The sequence below is a fragment of the Lytechinus variegatus genome, chromosome 1 (genome assembly GCF_018143015.1).
Source record: "Lytechinus variegatus isolate NC3 chromosome 1, Lvar_3.0, whole genome shotgun sequence".
NCBI classification, from domain to species: domain Eukaryota; kingdom Metazoa; phylum Echinodermata; class Echinoidea; order Temnopleuroida; family Toxopneustidae; genus Lytechinus; species Lytechinus variegatus.
Genome location: NC_054740.1, coordinates 82,591,222 through 82,609,874, shown reverse-complemented (window position 1 = coordinate 82,609,874; position 18,653 = coordinate 82,591,222). Strand labels below are relative to the sequence as shown.

General features: G+C 36.0%; 2 protein-coding genes across 7 annotated transcripts in view; both read right to left on the bottom strand.

The window, feature by feature from the left end:
* Nucleotides 1-319: 319 nt before the first annotated feature.
* Nucleotides 320-5,118, bottom strand: LOC121425252 (galactosylceramide sulfotransferase-like). Its single transcript, XM_041621275.1, has 3 exons — nucleotides 4,754-5,118; nucleotides 2,775-2,972; nucleotides 320-1,300 (listed from the first exon to the last, which is right to left on the bottom strand). Exons 1-3 carry the CDS (start codon nucleotides 5,008-5,010, stop codon nucleotides 328-330), a joined length of 1,428 nt encoding a protein of 475 aa, XP_041477209.1. The 5' UTR covers nucleotides 5,011-5,118; the 3' UTR covers nucleotides 320-327.
* A 6,212-nt stretch (nucleotides 5,119-11,330) lies between these two features.
* LOC121425215 (myosin light chain kinase, smooth muscle-like) overlaps nucleotides 11,331-18,653 on the bottom strand; it is a 108,300-nt gene continuing 100,977 nt past the window's right edge. For 5 of the 6 annotated variants that reach the window (XM_041621226.1, XM_041621242.1, XM_041621257.1 and 2 more), the window contains 4 exons: nucleotides 18,158-18,310; nucleotides 17,617-17,740; nucleotides 15,984-16,040; nucleotides 11,331-14,456 (listed from right to left, as the gene is read on the bottom strand). In XM_041621226.1, coding sequence (XP_041477160.1) covers nucleotides 13,740-14,456; nucleotides 15,984-16,040; nucleotides 17,617-17,740; nucleotides 18,158-18,310 — 1,051 coding nt within the window. In that variant the 3' untranslated portion in view covers nucleotides 11,331-13,739. The remainder of the gene's footprint in view (nucleotides 14,457-15,983; nucleotides 16,041-17,616; nucleotides 17,741-18,157; nucleotides 18,311-18,653) is intronic. The other variant, XM_041621234.1, reaches the window with a different exon arrangement.

Here is an 18,653-nt window from a genome sequence, read left to right as displayed (position 1 = left end):
CTTTTCCTTTTTTCTTCCCCCCTTTTCCTCTCTTTTTTTCTTCCTTTCTTTCTTTCTTCTTTTTCCCCTCTTCCCCTCTTTTTCTCTTTCTTTCCCTCTCTCTTTTTTTTCAGCCGAAGGGGGGGGGGGGCCAAGGCCCCCTCGGCCCCCCCATGGATCCGCGCCTGGTAACTATATTCTTGCCGACCTGATCGAATATTGGTCAAATTAATGTGGTTACAAGTTGACAAGTTCTGCAATGGAAGCCTAACACAATTGAGGACACAGGTTGGCAGTCTGCAGTAGGGACCATACGAAGTGTAGGCTTATATTTATCATGTTTCCCGCCTATTGTTTGATCTTTCGCGTATTGATGATCGTCTGATTACGCTGTCTTTCAAATACTCTCCTAAATGTCGTTAAAAAGTTATCCGCCATAAATCTACAAAATAGGGTTGCATTCTTCTTTGCCTTTACATTGTATATTTGGTAATTAAAGCCATGTTTCTTGGACTTGCCTTCGGCAGAACATTCTACATTGACATCAATCAACATTTGTCTATAATGATTTAGGTCTTTCTGAAAATCTGGTCCGTAGTCTTCGATCTTCTTCCACAGGGATTTATTGAAGCGCTGATGAAGTAGAGTATCTGCTCTGTTAAAGTTTCGAATTTTTGCACGCGTTTTCTCCGGCAACATTTCTTTTACTGCTCGCTTATTCTGTGAAATGTATAAAATGTCTGTAAATTCCCAACAGAATTCCTTCTTCATGACTAGTAGAGATTCATCGAAGTATTCGTTTACAATGACAACATCCAGCTCGTCAACTAGTCGGTCAATTGTCCGATTGACAAGCTTCTCATCATGAAGCTGCGTTGATTCTAGATCCGTGCTCAAATCGTAGGTCTGATCGTTGTGCGCAAAATGATAAATGACCTTTCCCTTTTTATTTAGCACCTCCAAGTACAATTTGGGCTTTCTAAGGAATTCGTGGATTGCATCAAGTGTAGAATTATTTTCATTAAAAGGTACTTTGTGCGTCTTCGTTATATTGATCATCTGTCCATTAGCATCGGCTAACTGGGATATGGCTTTTCTGAATCCAAATTGATTAAATGCAGACTCCCATTGGTCGGCAGGATCACGCACGCTAGAAACATAGCGCGTATCTTTGGCCATGAATCTGTCGAAGACGTCGCGATAAAATCGCACGTGAATCGCACTTGTTTCGTAGTTCTTGTATCTGGCATAATCTCCTGTCTCAACTCCTAGTGGTGGGAGTAGTTGCTCCAGCATGTTAGCTTTCCGCAAATCCATTGCCCTTGAGATTTTAAACAAAGCAAAGTGATATTAAAGTATTATAAAATGGCATGGGGTTCACAGTAACGAAACATGAAGTTGTCGATATCTGGGTCCGTAACACAAAGGTTAGAGATCATTTTGTGCGCTTGATTTTCACGATCGATCGTACACAGTAGTCAATGGAACCCATGGAATCAATCGTAGAAAAATGTTCGACGATCATTGCTAAGCTTGGTGTTACAGGCCCATGAAGGACAATACTAGGTGAAAATATGGCTAGTTCCAAACACACAAACCAATACCTGGCTGGCAATTATTAATTATGTTTGTATCAAGTCAAAAAATCATGATCTCCAGTTCTTGTCTGCAGTATCCACGATGCAAATACCCCCATGCCGCTCCATCGAGTATTTTCAATTATTGTCATTTTGTTTACATAAAGAAAATTATGTGACTATACTGTAACTATATCAAGAATTGTGTTTAATGAATATAAATAATTTCGATTAACTTAATGTTATGAATAATATAGAGAAGACTAAAACAGGGTCAGTGGGATTTAAACGGAGACACTTACATTCGAGAAAAGGGGGAAACATATCTATAACAGAACACCGAGGAACGACAGTGCGTCTATATGGAAGAGGGGGGGGGGGGGGGTGGCGAATAACCGGAAGAGCATATACGGTATCCCGGCCATCTAATGAAAGCAACCGAATAACCGATAACATATTGCTAACAAGTTGGCAGCTATAGAGGCGGCATTATTCGGAGGGGGATGACCTTCTGCTTGATTGCTCCACTTATTAAAAAGTATGTTATGCCGGGTTTTTTATTACTTGACTGCTAAGAAAGCACGAATGTGGAATTTTAGTAGGAGAAAGAACTTTTAACAAAAGTAGTGAACTGTTTAAACAAAGGAAAGGAGTGTTGAAAATAAATGATTTCATCGTGCATGCTCATTTTTATTGTATATATGTGAGCCAACCCAAATCCTGCACCTTGTCACCTCCATTGGCACATGACATTATTGACATCCCAGTATAGCTTCCAAGGAGCTGCGTTTTGGGATTATTGCGACAAATAACAAACAAATATCGTTTAATCATGTCAAAGGCAAACCTAATTTTTCTTTTTGTGGAAAATGTGACAATTATTTAAACGAAAATCTCCCCTCCCCTAATTCTTAAAATCTTAGATTTTTGTTGTGCCGATCAATATCCCCATTCCGTACCTTTTTTCTTTTTTTAGAGAGAGAAAGATGAACATTTTTTTTGCCTTCCGCCTTTATCATTTTTTTAAATTTTGTTCTTTTCCATCATTAAAAAATCGCAGAGGATAATCACCCTCCCCTTTCCCATGCCATCAATAGCGACAACCAACCATGAATCAAATTTAAACTTTCAATGTAATTTTTGTTTATTGACAATTTTTTTCAATGCCAATCCCTCAGTACAAAACATGTTTAAAACGGAGCTGAGATCAAAACTTACTCGAAGTGTCCATATTTCTGTTTTCCATTGAAGATGAATGACAAATTGTGGAAATAGCCAAATCGGTTGAATAGCGTTTCCAGTGTGGTAGAGCCTGTCTTATGCGTTTTGATATACACGACGTGGGTGTGAGCTTCACAATCCGTACTCGGTTCAGGAATGTCAGGGGTTGATGGGAATGAAGTGGGTTCCAAAAACCTAGATATGGAATTTGGAAATTAAAATTGTATTCATATTGTTTTCATACAGTGTAATCTGATACAAAATAATAATAATAACAATAACAACAACAACAACAACAATGATGATGATAATAATAATAATAATGTTAGATTTATTAAGCGCTTAATAATTGATACTTAATAATTATCTACGCACTTTACAAAAAATGCATGTAAATTAAAATAAACCATCCACAGGAGCTACAACAATAACTAAAGAGCATAAATCATAAAACAGCATACATGATATTATCATGAATTAAAAATGTGGGTCTTTAAAGTGCTCTTAAACTGAGAAAGGGAATATAATGTGGTTGTGTGCTGAAACACCAAGAAACACTTTGGGTATCTCATTTTAGCAATCGATATTTTTGCTTTTATACTTAAAAGTCATGATAATCACTTCACGATCATCTTTATGAAACGGTCCCAATTAAAAGGGCCGTCACATTATTATTACATGTACTACTTCACACACACATTTGAGAAATGAATGCTTACATTTACTGGCCTTTAAGAAATATGTAGATGTTGACAACATGTGCGTCAACAGCATTATTGTATGAGGCCGTACAAGTACTGGTCCATTTCGAGACAGCGTCTTGAGGATGCATTTTTATTCAAGCAGACATTGTGGAGCACTCGAGCATGTTGTATTTTAATAGAAGTTGCGAATGTCGAAAATGGCAAATTTTCACAATTGCATTTCATCACTGTACGTTAAAATTCGAAGATGGATTCGGAGACGTCGTTAATGTTGAATTTCTTTCAAGCGATTCTCCTTCGGGCTACCACCGCGGCCGAACAAAAGAGTTATTTTGGCGGAGATTATATTTTCGTCATCAATTCTTTCTTTGACTCCCGCGTGAAACGTCAGCGGGATGAACCGTACCATAAAGATGCATCGATTGCTTTCTATTTCTAAATCCGGTTTACATTAATCGGTCGTCTAAATCTGAGTTTTTGATCAAATTTGGATTAAATGATTATCCCTATAATGATTCGGTCGCAGAACATTTTTACACTATTTTTGGAACTCTCCGGGAATGCTGACGATATAGCTCATCGAGTTCGTCGGCATAATAACTAAGACCAATAATACGCAAACCGAGGTTTGAAATTTATTTTAGCACAAAATGGACAATGGTTTAAACTTAACCAGAGTTCATAGAGAGTGGATCTCGCAGACCGGACTTTTGTTTGGTCTGCGTCTAAGATAAACAATAAATAACTCATGATATAAACAATATAGTCGTAACACATAATGACGTCCTCATAAAACAGTTCGTGAATGAGATTGATATTTACTGATCAAGTGGGTGCAGTGTATGTGTGCAGGTGCGGGTGCTGTCGCTATTTTTTTTCAATCCCAAACATTTCTGACATGAAGATGCCTCGATTAGGCACAAGGGATGTGAGATCCCACCCACTTGAGCGAGCAGTTTTATATCAAATATTCAAATCACATAAATGTATCCATCATTTGATTATACACATTAAACGGGTGTCCTCAGCTCCTACAAATCTAACAATACGATTAAACGCGTTTATATACATGTCATAGGATTTATATCATACTCGGTGATAAAAATTAACGTACAAAATACCTTGCTAAATTGCATACGTATCTTTCTGGGATTCGAGCCTATGAACCTATTATCAATTGCACACGATACCTTTTTATTAAACATCACAAAAAGGACAAACTCGATGGGAGACTAACGATAGCACAGTGATCATTGCGATGAAGAGTCTTACCTTTTCTGGACAATCGGTTTGGGGGCAATTGGATCCTGGATTATCAGTTCGCGGATCATAGGTTTGTGGTCATCCATCGGTTGCTCAGGTCGGGGATCCGGATTATATCTTCTCGAATATTTATCAAGCGATCTCCGTTCTGTTCGACATTCTAGGACGATGACGGTTACAGACAACGTCACAATGAGGAGGATACCAGCCACGTTTCTCCTTAGCTGCCTCATTACTTCTGTGCTGCTGAACAACGAAAGACCCATTTGGACAGTCGGTAGCTAAACACAAAGTTAGGAAAGAGACATTACCTTTATGGAAAACATGGAAATGTTCCGTGTAGAGGCGACGATAAAGGGGGCGAAGGGGCGACGCGTAGCAACGGTTCTTGCTTTTCCCATAGAAATTAAAATTAGAAAACCCCTCAAAGAAAGGGAAAATGAATGAAGATCATAATTAAACAGAGATTGTTGAGTCGTGGATCGATCATGTCGTATACTAACAAAGATTGTTGCCGTCGTCGTCGTTGTTGTTGTTGTTATTTTGAATAGGCAAACTAGTCAGTTTTGACTATTGTTGCCTTATAAATATGCTTTTCTTTTTTTCCAAAATATGATAATTTCTTTGTTCAAATTATGTCAGTTTGAAAAGTAAAAGAAAGAAAGGAAAGAAAAGTTCCCAGGAAATTGTGCAAGACCACCTCTCCTGCCCTGTATTAGTACGTTATCCTGACAAGCCCGCTCGAGGTGCATTTCGAGGGCGTCTCAGGAGTACAATAAATTGTATTCCCTATGTCTCTCAAACGTAAGCAGGGGGCGCTCTATCCAATACCTCGTAGAACTTGATTTAAATTCCGCAGGTGCAAATTTATGTCAAATCGATCGGAACCATATCAACATTATTATTTTTTTTAAAGCGAAAAACATTTATAGTAGAGTAAATACTGACATTCAAGGGCCATGTGATAAAGTGAAAGTGACAATAAAGGTGCACACATAGATTAATTCGGTGAAAACATCATAAAGAATTACCCCCGAAAAATATGAATAATTATAAACACTTTGCTCAGCAAGGTATTCTGGTCACGAAAGTAATAATTTGCTAAAGTTTAGTTTACTCTTGACTACACCCTGTTAAGATGGTTGCCATCCGGGCAGCCAATTTGAAATCGATGAGTCCTTTTGAAATATCTGATTAGAGCACTTTGTGTCTTAAGTGTGAGATTCTCCACTTTACGTTCCGCATCAGGGATATTGTTAACATTTAATTCAGCAAGTAATAGGGCTCGTTGAATAATAAATTTAGGGCAAACATATAAGAAATGGTATATCGTTTCTCTTTCATTACAAAATTCACACAATCCAGTCGTGTGTCTTCCCTTCTTAAAAAGGAAGTCATTTAAACCCAAACCTCCCAAACGTAATCTGTGGATCATTTTTTCACCTCTTTTATCTGTGCAGAGATAATCAAAGGTAGTTTTTTCAGAAACAGCTTTCTGGTATTTTTTAATTCTGAAGTTGACTTGTCCCATCTCTTCTGCCATTCCTTTCTTGCAAGAACTCTTACAATCTTTTTTGTTTCTTGGATATTCAAACCATTATTAATCTCTATTTCTTGTTTTAGGGCTGCCTTTGCATAGAAGTCAGCCGTTTCGTTTCCACTAACTCCACAGTGGGATGGAATCCACTCTATGCAAATTAATATACCTTTATATTTTAGACAAGTAGCGGTAATTATGATTTCTCTAACGAAATTATCCTCATTGTTTTCCTTCACCGCTTCAATAGCACTCAAAGAATCGGTAAAAATTACCACTTTATTATAAACGTTCAAATTTTCCAACCACTGCAGTGCCAAGACTATGGCGACCAATTCCAATCTATACGATGATGTAAAATTTTGCATTCTTTTACTTTCGATTACCCGCATAGCAGGCACGTAAAAACAAGTCATTATCATAAAAACACGTCATTATCTTTACCGTTTTATAAATGGAAGTCACCTACATGTACTAATGTTGGAACTGTTTCTGACGATTGGACGGACGAGCACGTCGTGGTCTGGTGGTTCCGACCCTCGTCGTGCAAATGGAGGTTTTGAGGGTTCGAATCCCAGCTATGGGATTTTTTCCTTCATGAATGAGAGTCTGGAAGGATCAATTCTTGAAAGTGCTCTGCATTCCTATAAAGGCTAAAATAATAGTAATAATAGTTGCCCCGAGATTGCGCTTTGTACACAGCAAAAACTGTGGTGTTAACCGGTGTACATAGAGGACCACACCAGTTATTTTACACTGGTGTTAAATTGATGGTGTTAGTTTTACACCTATCAGTGTTATTACAACACCTATGGTTGTCACATTTACACTCTTTGGTGTTATGTTCAATCTCTAGGGTGTTATTTTAACACCTCAGGGTGTGGTCCTATATTAACACCTATTGGTGTCAGTTTTAACACCACAGTTTTTACAGTGTAGCCTCCTGAAAAATCGCCATGTAAATCCATATATCATCATCATGATCGTCAGGTTTATCATAAGTTATAAGGTATGTCACATGCTTGAACTCAAATGTATGGAAGAGTCATCTGAATAAAAAAAAGGATAATGCTGCAATTGTAAAAGTTAGCCTTCCTTTAAATCTTGAAGCGTGGCGACCAGGCGCGTCGGAACACTTTTAGCTTTGAGGGGGCAAAGTCTTGAAGGGGCAAAATTATACAATATTATAAATATTGTAAGAATGTTTTCATCCACATTTCTCCAAATTGGCTAATTAAAGCTGATTTTTTTTGCAGTCTTGTGGGGGCCAGCAGTCCTAGCTAGAGGACATAAATAGCACATTGTTTAAGACTGTCACTCTAACAAGTTGTTTTTTGTAACTGCTTAGACGTTTTAAATAACTTGTTTAAACAGTTTAAACAATTGTTTAAAAGTTAAAACCATAGTCTTTAAAGTGACCGGCTTAAACAACATGCTTAAAATTTTAAACAGCCTTTTTACAGCGTAAATTTTTCAATTTTGCACTTATGAAATTGACAAGAAAAGTGCCCTATTGTTTAAGTATCACAAGGGGGCATGAGGGCAAATATAGTTTCCGAATTGTCAATATGAAAACCGCGTTCAATTTTGCCACATTGCTGATAATAACAAGTGATTTTAATGCAAGAACATAATTGTGCATAACTGCCCAAAGGATGAAATAGAATACAACTTTTGGCTCCAAAACACAACCTGGGATCAAGATATCCAAAGTACTACATTTTGACACAAAACCCACAGTATTCTGAAGGGAATACAAGAAATATATGTCAAATGATAAATCTACAGTGTCTGTTTTATAGTCTTACAAAACCTGATGTGGCTGCCTTACAAAACACGAGATGCCCAGTGAAGAGTTTCGGTCGAGTTCGGGGAATAAAAAAAACTCCAAAAGAATTTTATCCCGAACATAAAGATAGATGTGAACTTTCGATAGCGATTTAATTCATTTCGGAAATTGATTTAAAAAAAAAAAAAATCCGATTCTCCCATAGAATAGTACTCCGAGAAAGAGAGAACAAATTAAACGAACATTTAGCATTCCAATTTACAAGCGATATTACGAAAGTAAACGAATACTTAATTGTGATATTATACTATGACTATGTACTGATATACTAGAATGGCGTGCCAAATTACTATTCTAATAACAAGAGAAAAATGTACATAAACTAAATAACATATTATATAAAACGTTTAAAACAAACTAGTATTATAAAGGGAAGCGATATCAATTATATTTCATTTAATTCATTGAAATTTCTTACATGACTATTGTAACAGTTAATTTTGCTGGTTCTATTTAATCTGTACTCTTAAATTTGGCTTTCCATACTTTATTGTTTACACTCAACTTGTTTATTTCCATTCCAACTCATCTCATCCTTCTTTCCATCCTCTCAATCCACATACATTGTCATGATCTCATCTTTCATTCCATCTCCACAATACATCTCACATAGCAACACAGGTTCATTGCATTTCATTCTTTCATTCAGTTTCCCTCAGTCATGCTTCCTGGTTTTCCATTAGCTTTCCACTCCACATGGTCTTATTGTTTAATTTTTATTAGGATTCAGTTTAACTCATGATCACCCTTCTCTATTCTCTGATTGGTTCTTATTTTTAAATAGGGTTAGTTCATTTTATAGTTCATACCATTTTTCTTGTATTTGATTGGTTGATTTTTATGATTATCCAATGTGGGTACATTGGCAGAAGATAAGATTGGAAAGTAAAGTCAGTGCTGATCTGGACTTCATCTTGTTAACTTCTAATTTATTCTTTTTCACCCTATCTTCAGTTTGATAATTTTAGTTTAATTAATTAAAGTAAGGGGAGTTTGAATGTACAGGAGAGCATAGGAGACTGAGTTTGGAAGTGTAGAGATCAGTGAATGCGACCCCTGTGCAAGCGCCCTCAATAGGACAATAAAAAGAAGTCACGAGAGTCATGTCCTTAGTTTCGGTCTGTCATTTTGACCGGGCGTTGTGGCGTGCGCCTGTAATCCAGCTACTTGGAGGTCGGGGTTGGTGGATCGTTTGAGAGCGGGAGTCCTGTATGTCGTCGTTCTATGGCGATCGGGCGTCCGCGCTAAGCTCGGCATCGATATGGTTACTTGGTCGGAGGATCGGGCAACCAGGTTGTTTAAGGAGGGACGTACTGGCCCAGGGCGGAAACGCAGCAGGCAAAAGTCCCCGTGTGGAGCAGTAGTGGGATAGCGCCTGTGAATAGGCGGCGGCTTGCAGCCCGTTCAACACAATGAGACCCAATCCTTTTTTGTCGCCGAGATGATCCTGGTTCGAGTCCAGGTGTCTCAGACTTTATCATTCATTTTTTCATTGATAAATGTATATCAACATTCATTAAAAAAATAATTATGCCATATTTCCACTTAATGCTTCCAAAATGAAAAAGGGCAACTATTTCAGTGTTATGTATTTTACGAGTTTTCTCCTTATAATTGCCTTTTTAAAATCATGAATAACAGGCGTAAATCCGGGGGGGGGGGTGGCCTGTAAAATTATCACACACACTTTTCAAGAAAGAAATCTTTTTTCTAATCATCAAATGACATATTTTTGCATTTTGGAACCAAAAATTTCACGCTCGATCGCTCATGCTTAATAAAAACTGCCTGTAGTGTAGACATGTCTATATAGGCGTATCCCGCCTCAGACTCTCTCTTCATGACCTTTCCTGTAAACAACCATACTTTATGAAAAACTGGCTTTGTATGAATTCATGGTTACAAACGAAGATATTTATAAAATAGAGGATATATGAAAGGAAATTTATATGAAATCCGCTGCATCGCGAGAGTAGTCCAGTTATGAATTTTACGATTCCATTGACTTTTAAATAAGGTTTTATTTTTATCATAAACCAGTTTAAATGTTCTATAATAATATACCCCCTTAAATACTGAACAAAATATATATCAGGGTTTATAATCATCTCTAACTGGGACAGGGAGTATTCATACTTGATTACCCCCCCCCCCATAGAGAAAGAGAGAGGGGGGGGGGGAGGGGAGAGAGGGTTGACGAGATTGGTCCCATGATATTTTTGTAAAAAAGGTTATTGGATTTGAAATCGTCAGAGACAAATGGAACGGATGAGCAACCTTTGGGAAGGGGGGGGGGGAGGGGTGGAGCATTCTCTCCCAACGAATTAATATGAAAATGACTTGATTTAAATCCTAAATTTCCTAATTTTCTCACAATTAAAACTCCGGGAGTAATTAAGGTTCATATCATACCCCATGTGTCAATTTGATGGGCGTTTTATTTCAGAATATCTTGACAATTATTGTTATACTGGACTAAAAATGAAAACGGTTCGCTTGTGAGCGTTTTTAAAAATTGACAGTTTTAAAATTGTAATAATAAATTTAATAATTGTAACACATTATCCTATATGTAATCAAGGTTCACATCATACCCTCTCTGTCAATTTGAAGGGTGATTGATCATTATTGCAGAAAATCAGGAAAATTGCCATTTTGACCCAAAATGACAAGGCATTATAGAACTTTCAAATTTCCTCTTTTTTACGATCAATATAGTGAGGCAAATGTCATTACCTCTCTGGAACGAGAACCCCTTCCCCTTTTTTCAATTTGTCACAGAAGTAAAAAGTGCCAAAACCCTCCCCAAATTATGAAAAAATGGATTAGCGCCAGGCCCATATCTTGAGCAAGCACATCTGGGCACAGTCTTACAAAAAGTTATGATTGATCCAATCAATCGTAACTCTATGGAAATCCATCAGTGTCATATTTTTTCTCTGCTGGAAATGTGCAAAATGTCCTTGGTAAAGAAAGGAGAACCATCCGAACTGTCAAGAAATCAATGAATTTAAGGATATATCTTCATGTCTAGAGAAAATTTGAGCAAACATGCATTTATATGTTGACTTTGATGGTTTCCCATAGTCGATTGATCGGATCAATCGCAAGTCTTTGTTAGATGGGCCCTTGATTGCCAAAATTATCAATCATAAACTCTGCATGCATAAACAACTACAAACGACGATTCCCAGATTTTGTGTTTTACGTGTCTTTAATACATTTCAGAAAAGGATACAAAATCATATTTTCTATAGGATGATGATAACGATTATTCATTATGAATAAAATGACAAAAATATTGTGAATAGCCAAATGTAACAACATGCATAGTATATTTGTATATTACCAATGCCATATAATATAATGGAAGCAATAATATCTTCACAATTTCAACATTACAACATCAAACTTAATTGGTGTATTATCGCTCAATTGCAAATTTCTGCAAATTTATATACAAAATATACAATAATCATCAGGAATACATAAAGCTACACAATCATGTGATCCTTTGGAAGAGCGAAATTGACACTGATATCAATGGTTGCAACTGAATAATGTAAGGTTCGATTGTGTTTAAGTTTAGACTTGATACAATATTTCGCTTCATAATGTCATGGAAACGAAGCAAATGTTATAATTACATCATTATCACAAACGGAAATTCTAATATTATCAAACATCACCTTGAACAAAATGAAGTCTATATTCGTCAAAATGACAATAAACTATATACACACTTACACACACCGTCTTTGTAAATCTGGAATATTTTTTTGTCACAACGGAAGGGTCCTATAATTAAGGAATGAATAATGATTTGGTCATGCCGTTTTAGGAATGGAACGAAAAGAATGCTGAAGTCGACGTGTGAGTCACATTTCATTGTGCTTTAAAAAAGTTCTGAACTGAAATCTAAAAAAAAAAATCTACAAATCATAAATACATATAATAAAATACCATCTTGTGACTGGACATTAAAAACAAACATACAATGATAATAATTATGGCTTGTGATTCTTATATGGATACACGAATTATCATTAAAAATGGATAGGGAGGCTTATTTCATGCTTTCCCTTTTCACAATGAAAAAGTATGTATTTCATAGAGCCCTTTGATCAGGCATTCTCTTATCGATACATTTCAACATTTCGTTCTTAGTACATATCTTTTCTCTCCATATTCCTTTATCACAAGAAAAACATAATGTTTGATCCAAACTCTTTTATTTAGCTAAATGTGGCACCGAACCCGGTCTCATCTAGCGGCAAAATCAGAACTGAAAGGAATATATCAGATTGAATATGACAGTGTTAAAATCTCAAATCGTGACATAAACAAAACTTTGTAGATTGATAAAAAGCCTTTTAGTGTCGGATTAGGCATATTAAGTTAGCGTCATAATCCCGACATAATGCAACCGACAATCCTCCTTGATAAAAATGTAGATTGACAGGGAAGAAAGAGGGGAGGGGGGGGGGGGTGTATAAATACAAGATGAAGAGAAAGGGAAGAAGGGAGGGAAGGGTGGGAAGAAAAAGGGGAAGGAACAGAGGGGGTATTACGTCACTAGGAACGAACATGAATATAAACCGTTCATAAAATATCTTTACAAATATATAAAGCTTTATGTCACTGAAATTTCACTTACATCGATAGATTAGATAAAACATTACGAATCAAAATATCGTTTAATATATGCTATTATTAAAGTCTATATACATGTACTCTACATCATGTTTACGCATATAAAATGCGTTAACATTTCACTTGTGATCTGTACATTATTCTACATAATTATTTTTCTCTTTAAAGATCAAATCCTCCTTACAGTTTGGCAGGTCGGAACGGTGATATCATTTCCTGAATACATTACTATGAATCCATATGGAAAATATATGTATCTACATTATTCAAACTTTATCACTATATTATCAAACCTTTACATCGTTCTCATTCAATGATCTATACTCACCACACTCACAATTCAATTTTCATTTCTTCTGAAAAAAAAACCAATTTAAATTTGAGTGAAATGTTCACATAAGAACTTATTTGTTTCAATTTTATCTTGTTCTTTTTTGCAATGTTTTTTTTAGAATTACCATGATTGTGCAAATCTTGAAAATGATCCTTTTGAATTGTTAAAAAAATACAAATGTATACATAAAAGGTTTACATACGGAGGAAATACAATCTAGGTGTGCAGCAAATATGAAACATATTTCTATGTTGCATTTGTTTTCAATTTTCGGTAATTAAACTATTCATATTTTAAAATAAATCACTGATAAGAAGAAACTTTGAATAAAAACTCTATTTTCACGGTGGTTTCATAATCATTTTAATACAACAAAATCAGGTGGGATCATATATAACCAAGTTAACTCTTTTCCATAAGGTCACTTTGCCAAGACACCGTCTGAAGGCTAAATGGCAGTTTTCTTCAAATTCAAATTTCATAAGTATGTATTTGTAAAAATATCTAAAACCTAACACAATTAACAACAGAGATTATGATCTATACAACGTAAATATCTATCTAATAATCATTTCATGTAAACATGTCAGCATCGCAAGTAATAAATTCCAATAGGAAGTAATTAAAATCCTTCGACAAGTAAGTCTGCAATGCACGATGCCTCGCCTTTAGAATTGGTCGCCTTTATACAATATTCGCCCTCGTCATCTTCTTGGATCCTCCTAATAATAAGGGAGCACATGCCATCATCGTCGTAGTCAAAGATAAATCTCGAGCTCTCCTCAATCTCCTCACCGTCTTGTAACCATTTGATGTCAGGCTCCGGGTCGCCTGCTACCTGGCAATCAAAGCGGGCGCTGTCCCCTTCGAAGACCTCACAGTCCACCATTTCCTTGATAAAATGAGGTGCGCCTGGAATGTTCTGATTTAAATCTTTCTTGCCTGGACCGTCGATGTCATCTTCTACGTCCTCCTCCGATTCATCGTCGCTCTCGTCGTCGCCATTTTGTCGCTCATTCGATTTCACATCATTGTCTGTCATTTTAGAATGATGCTCCTTTTCCTGGACTTTACTAACGACAGCTTCAGCGACCATTTCTTTCGACTCGTCTTTGTGCATTGACCCAGACCGCTTCTCTATCTGGGCATTATTGTTTATCGCTTTGTCCTCATCTTCCGTGATCCTTGATGGCGTTGTCGGTGTCGATGGCGATTTGTCTTTCGATGAGGGTGATGATTGGCTTCGCAGGTTGTTGCTATTCTCACCAGATTTCTTGCTGCTACCGAACAGTGACAAAGATGCCATTCTGCCGATTGCTCGGACTGCGGTCGCGGTTTTCTGAATGTCACAAGAGTAAAAGAACGTAAATCGAAATCATAATTATAGCAGTTATACAGCTATGGGACCTAATATTAGAAGTTTTTATGAAGATTGCACAACAATGCAGAGCAGCTGTTATGTGCTCTGTAATTCAAAGAATGAATTCTGTTCTTTTTTAATTTACCTAACCTAACATAACCCTGAATTGACGAAATGCTTTCTGAGGAAAATGGAATGTAATTTTATTGTAATATTGATTGATTCAAAAGGGGGCCAATAACCTTTATTCAACAATCTCTAACTCATGACAGTGGTTGGAATGTGAAATAAAAGAATGTATATTATTTCCGAGGAGAGTAAATAAATTCATAAGAAAGATATTGAATACAGAGAGATTTAAAGACAATATTTTGATCAATGGAATCGTTTGAACAATAAATCATAATAATGTTTTGAATTTATTCTAATATACTAATTTAGTTACTAGTAACCTTTCTAATATTTATCATGTATTCATCATCTAATTACAATGTATGTATTTAACTAATATTTCATCTAATAACTATAATCACGGGCACGAATATATTTTGTGGCGTTACATGAAAAAGTTTCAAGAAGTTTTCTCTTAACATGGTTAATAGAAAATATAATCAATCATTTCAATTGAGACACGGTTTAATGATGATTTAAAAATGTGTTAAGAAAGGGATGATATTGATATATCGCACAGTTTATAAAAATTGGGAATAAGTTAATATTTCACATCCACTATTGGATCAAAAATCGGAATGTAAGAGTGAATGATAAAACCAACGTTGTTTTTCAATTCAACCCATCCCGAGTTTCATAACTATTCTTGCTTAGAGTATCTAACACTTTGAGTTATTTTCATGAAATTTCGTTTTCTCTTCTATACATATTTAAGGCATTTTTCGTCTAATAAGTATCTGGCTGTGTTTACTCACACACTTCAAACTATTTATGTTCGAAGTATCCACTATTGTTCCTTTATAACAACCCCCGGTTATAACTTAGCTACAACAAACGAAACTGGCGTCCCAATGTTTATTTATTCATATTTAATTTGGAAATACATTTGAAGGAAATATACAATACCAACTAAATTCATGTTAATTCAGATTTGTATAGGTCCCTATAATAGCCGTCAGGTATATACTGCCACAACGAAATAAATGAATAAATAATATACATAAATCATTAACCACGGTGACGTATTCTCGAAATATCTGAAGACTTTCGAGCGGAAACAAATCGTTAACAAAGATTATAGACTGTTAACAACATGAACAAAGTCAGCAGCTGACTCGTTCTCATTGCAAACAACTTTTCTTTCTCGAGATTGAACAGATCAAATATAGGTTTATCTATTTTACTAGCGTTTTCGTTATATAACTTTCTATATAAAAGGTTAGCAGCACAGCACACAAGTATAGTTGGATATTGGTTAGTCTTCACACCAGCCCCGTATATGATTCCAAGTTAATACCACTTCAAACCAATGTTATATTATAAAACCAGACATACTGTTTCGTCAGATGAGTCTTCGTTCGTAGATTCTTGATTAGATTCACTTGAATCAGACTGTTTCAACAATGAACATGGACAAGGAAAGCAAGGTAATAATCATTTCACCAATCACTAGATTTGAAGAAAGATCTACATAAAATGAAAATACGTGTATCTAACTGTCTATTGGCATTGCATGAAAGATTCAGTTTGTGAAAGCATGGAAAAGGGGTTTCTTTTTCATAAATAAAGAAAGCCGATGTGTACAAGAAGGAGATGAAAGTAAATTCTAACAATAAATTCCAACATGCGACCAACCTAATTTTGCATTTTTAGACTTTCAATTTAAATTCATCAATATTTTTTACCCAAAGTGAATCACAAAACCTTGAGACCAGGGTCCCGTCTTACAAAGAATTGCGATTGATCTCATCAACAACTTTGGAAAGTCAGCAACACCAACATTTAAAATAGATGTTTGCTCAGATTTACATATGCCATAAATTCTTACATACACTGTTTATTTTGAATTTCTCTATGCTTCTCTTTGCTAAAAAAGGACACAGTGCAAATTTCTGTAGAAAAAATGTGACATCGATGGATTTCCATACAGTTGAGATCGGATCAATCGTAACTCTTTGTAAGATGGGCCCAAGGGGCCCGTCAATACAAAGGTTAGCAATTGATCGTACGCTTGATTTAAATCGTTAATTCTGCAATGATTGCTAAGGTTTGTGTTACGGGTCCTTTGTCTCATACACAATTGCAATCGATCGCATCAATCTCAAAATTGGAAAACTACTGTCCCGTGAATGATAACAATATGCGTCTCACAACCGGGAGGTCGGGGGTTCAAACCCCGGCCGCGTCAGACCAAAAGATGCTAAAAGATGGGAGTTGCTGCTACCCTGTTTGGCGTTCAACGATTAAAGGGATATAGAGCCTCGTCCATCTGACGCTACACAGCGGCTGCCGGGCCCGCGATCATTTGGGCAAAGCAATTTTTCGGAGTATTTCATTTCATGTCTATTTCGAACAATAAAAATAAAATATCGATTTTATAGTGTAGTAGGTTTCACGGTACACCATGTATCTTTCTTGGATGTCCCACTTTTAAAGATGCTGGCTTTCCACAGATGACATGATTGACTGGTTCAATCGAATTTCTTTGTAAGACTTTCACTTAAAAAAGGTAACATTTAAACAAACATACAACAAAGTAACATTTAAATGATAACGAACAAAGGGCAAATTGACGAAGACTTTGAACAAGAGTAATATAATAGCGATGCATACATAACAAAACAACAAGAACTAAGCGACATTACCGACATAAAAGTAGTAAAAAATGAGTATCCAGTTTGGAACCCCACATATCTACAGACTAGAAGCCACAATAAAGCAAAGCATCTAATTCACAATTATCTACAGGCAGAACTGTCTGAACTTATAACTAATAATGAATATAAGAAGACAAGTATTTGCCCTTTTGTGGTTTTCCATAATTCGAATGTCAAAATTGTGTGAAATAATTATAGTTTAGACCACTACCATAACTTTCGGTTCTAAAGACAAAATCTAAGCGATCTACATGATACCACGTGACCAAATGGGGGGGGGGTGAAATAAATGTACTGTCATTTGTGCTTACCTGCCATCTTCTTCTTGCTACAAAGTTCTTGAGTTTTGTCGTACTAATCTTGTTGCATTTCAGTTCCTTAGAGTCTGTGACAAGCCATTTATGTTGTAAGCACTCGGCTGCCGTCATTCTCTCTCTGTAAGATAACCCAGATATAAAAAAAAATCGTTTATTTTAATCAAAGCAAGTCACAACGTTTACCACACTAGCTTGAATATATTGTGAGCACATGCACTTTCTCTAAAGAAAGATAGGTCATGCCGATCCTCGTTGATTTATTTTTTAAAAGATTCGACCCCGATGACAATTGGGTGCCGAATCGCCCAGATAACAAGAATGAAGTTTGAGCTAGTGGATTTACATAGCCTATATTTGAAACTGAAATGATGACGGGGGCGGGGTTAAAGACGATGACATAATGATGATGACGATGGGAAGGAAGATTACGATGACATAATGATAAGGAGGATGACGATTGAAAATGATGAAAAAGCAGGTCATGATATTCTGGGTGACGACTGAGATGACGATAAATTGCAATGTATTTACTCACTCTTTTCTCTGGATCAGGAGACCTTCAATGAATGTCTTCGCATCTTCTGATATAGTATCAAAAGCTTCATCCTCAAAGTCCCATTCAGCTAGAGTGACGTTATTCAATGTCTCGGCATCGTTATCACCCATAAACGGTGATAATCCACTTAATCTATATATATCAAAGAAATACAAGACATTGATAATAGAAGATAAATATCAAAGAAGGTTCACATTCTATCATTCATTCTATTTCAAAAAATTGCCGATCACGTCACGGACTACATTCATTTACCACCAAAACACAATAAACCCTCAGTGGGCTAATATCTTTCATATACAAATCTTCAATTTATATGTATATTTTTTCGTATTCACTTTGTTTATGGTTAAATAATGATTTCCATTTTCGACGTATATGCGCAACGGTTTCGCTTCCAATACCAAATTATACCAGAGCAGGAAAAAAAAAATAGAACATATATTTTCGAAATGACATCAAGTTTGCTGATAAT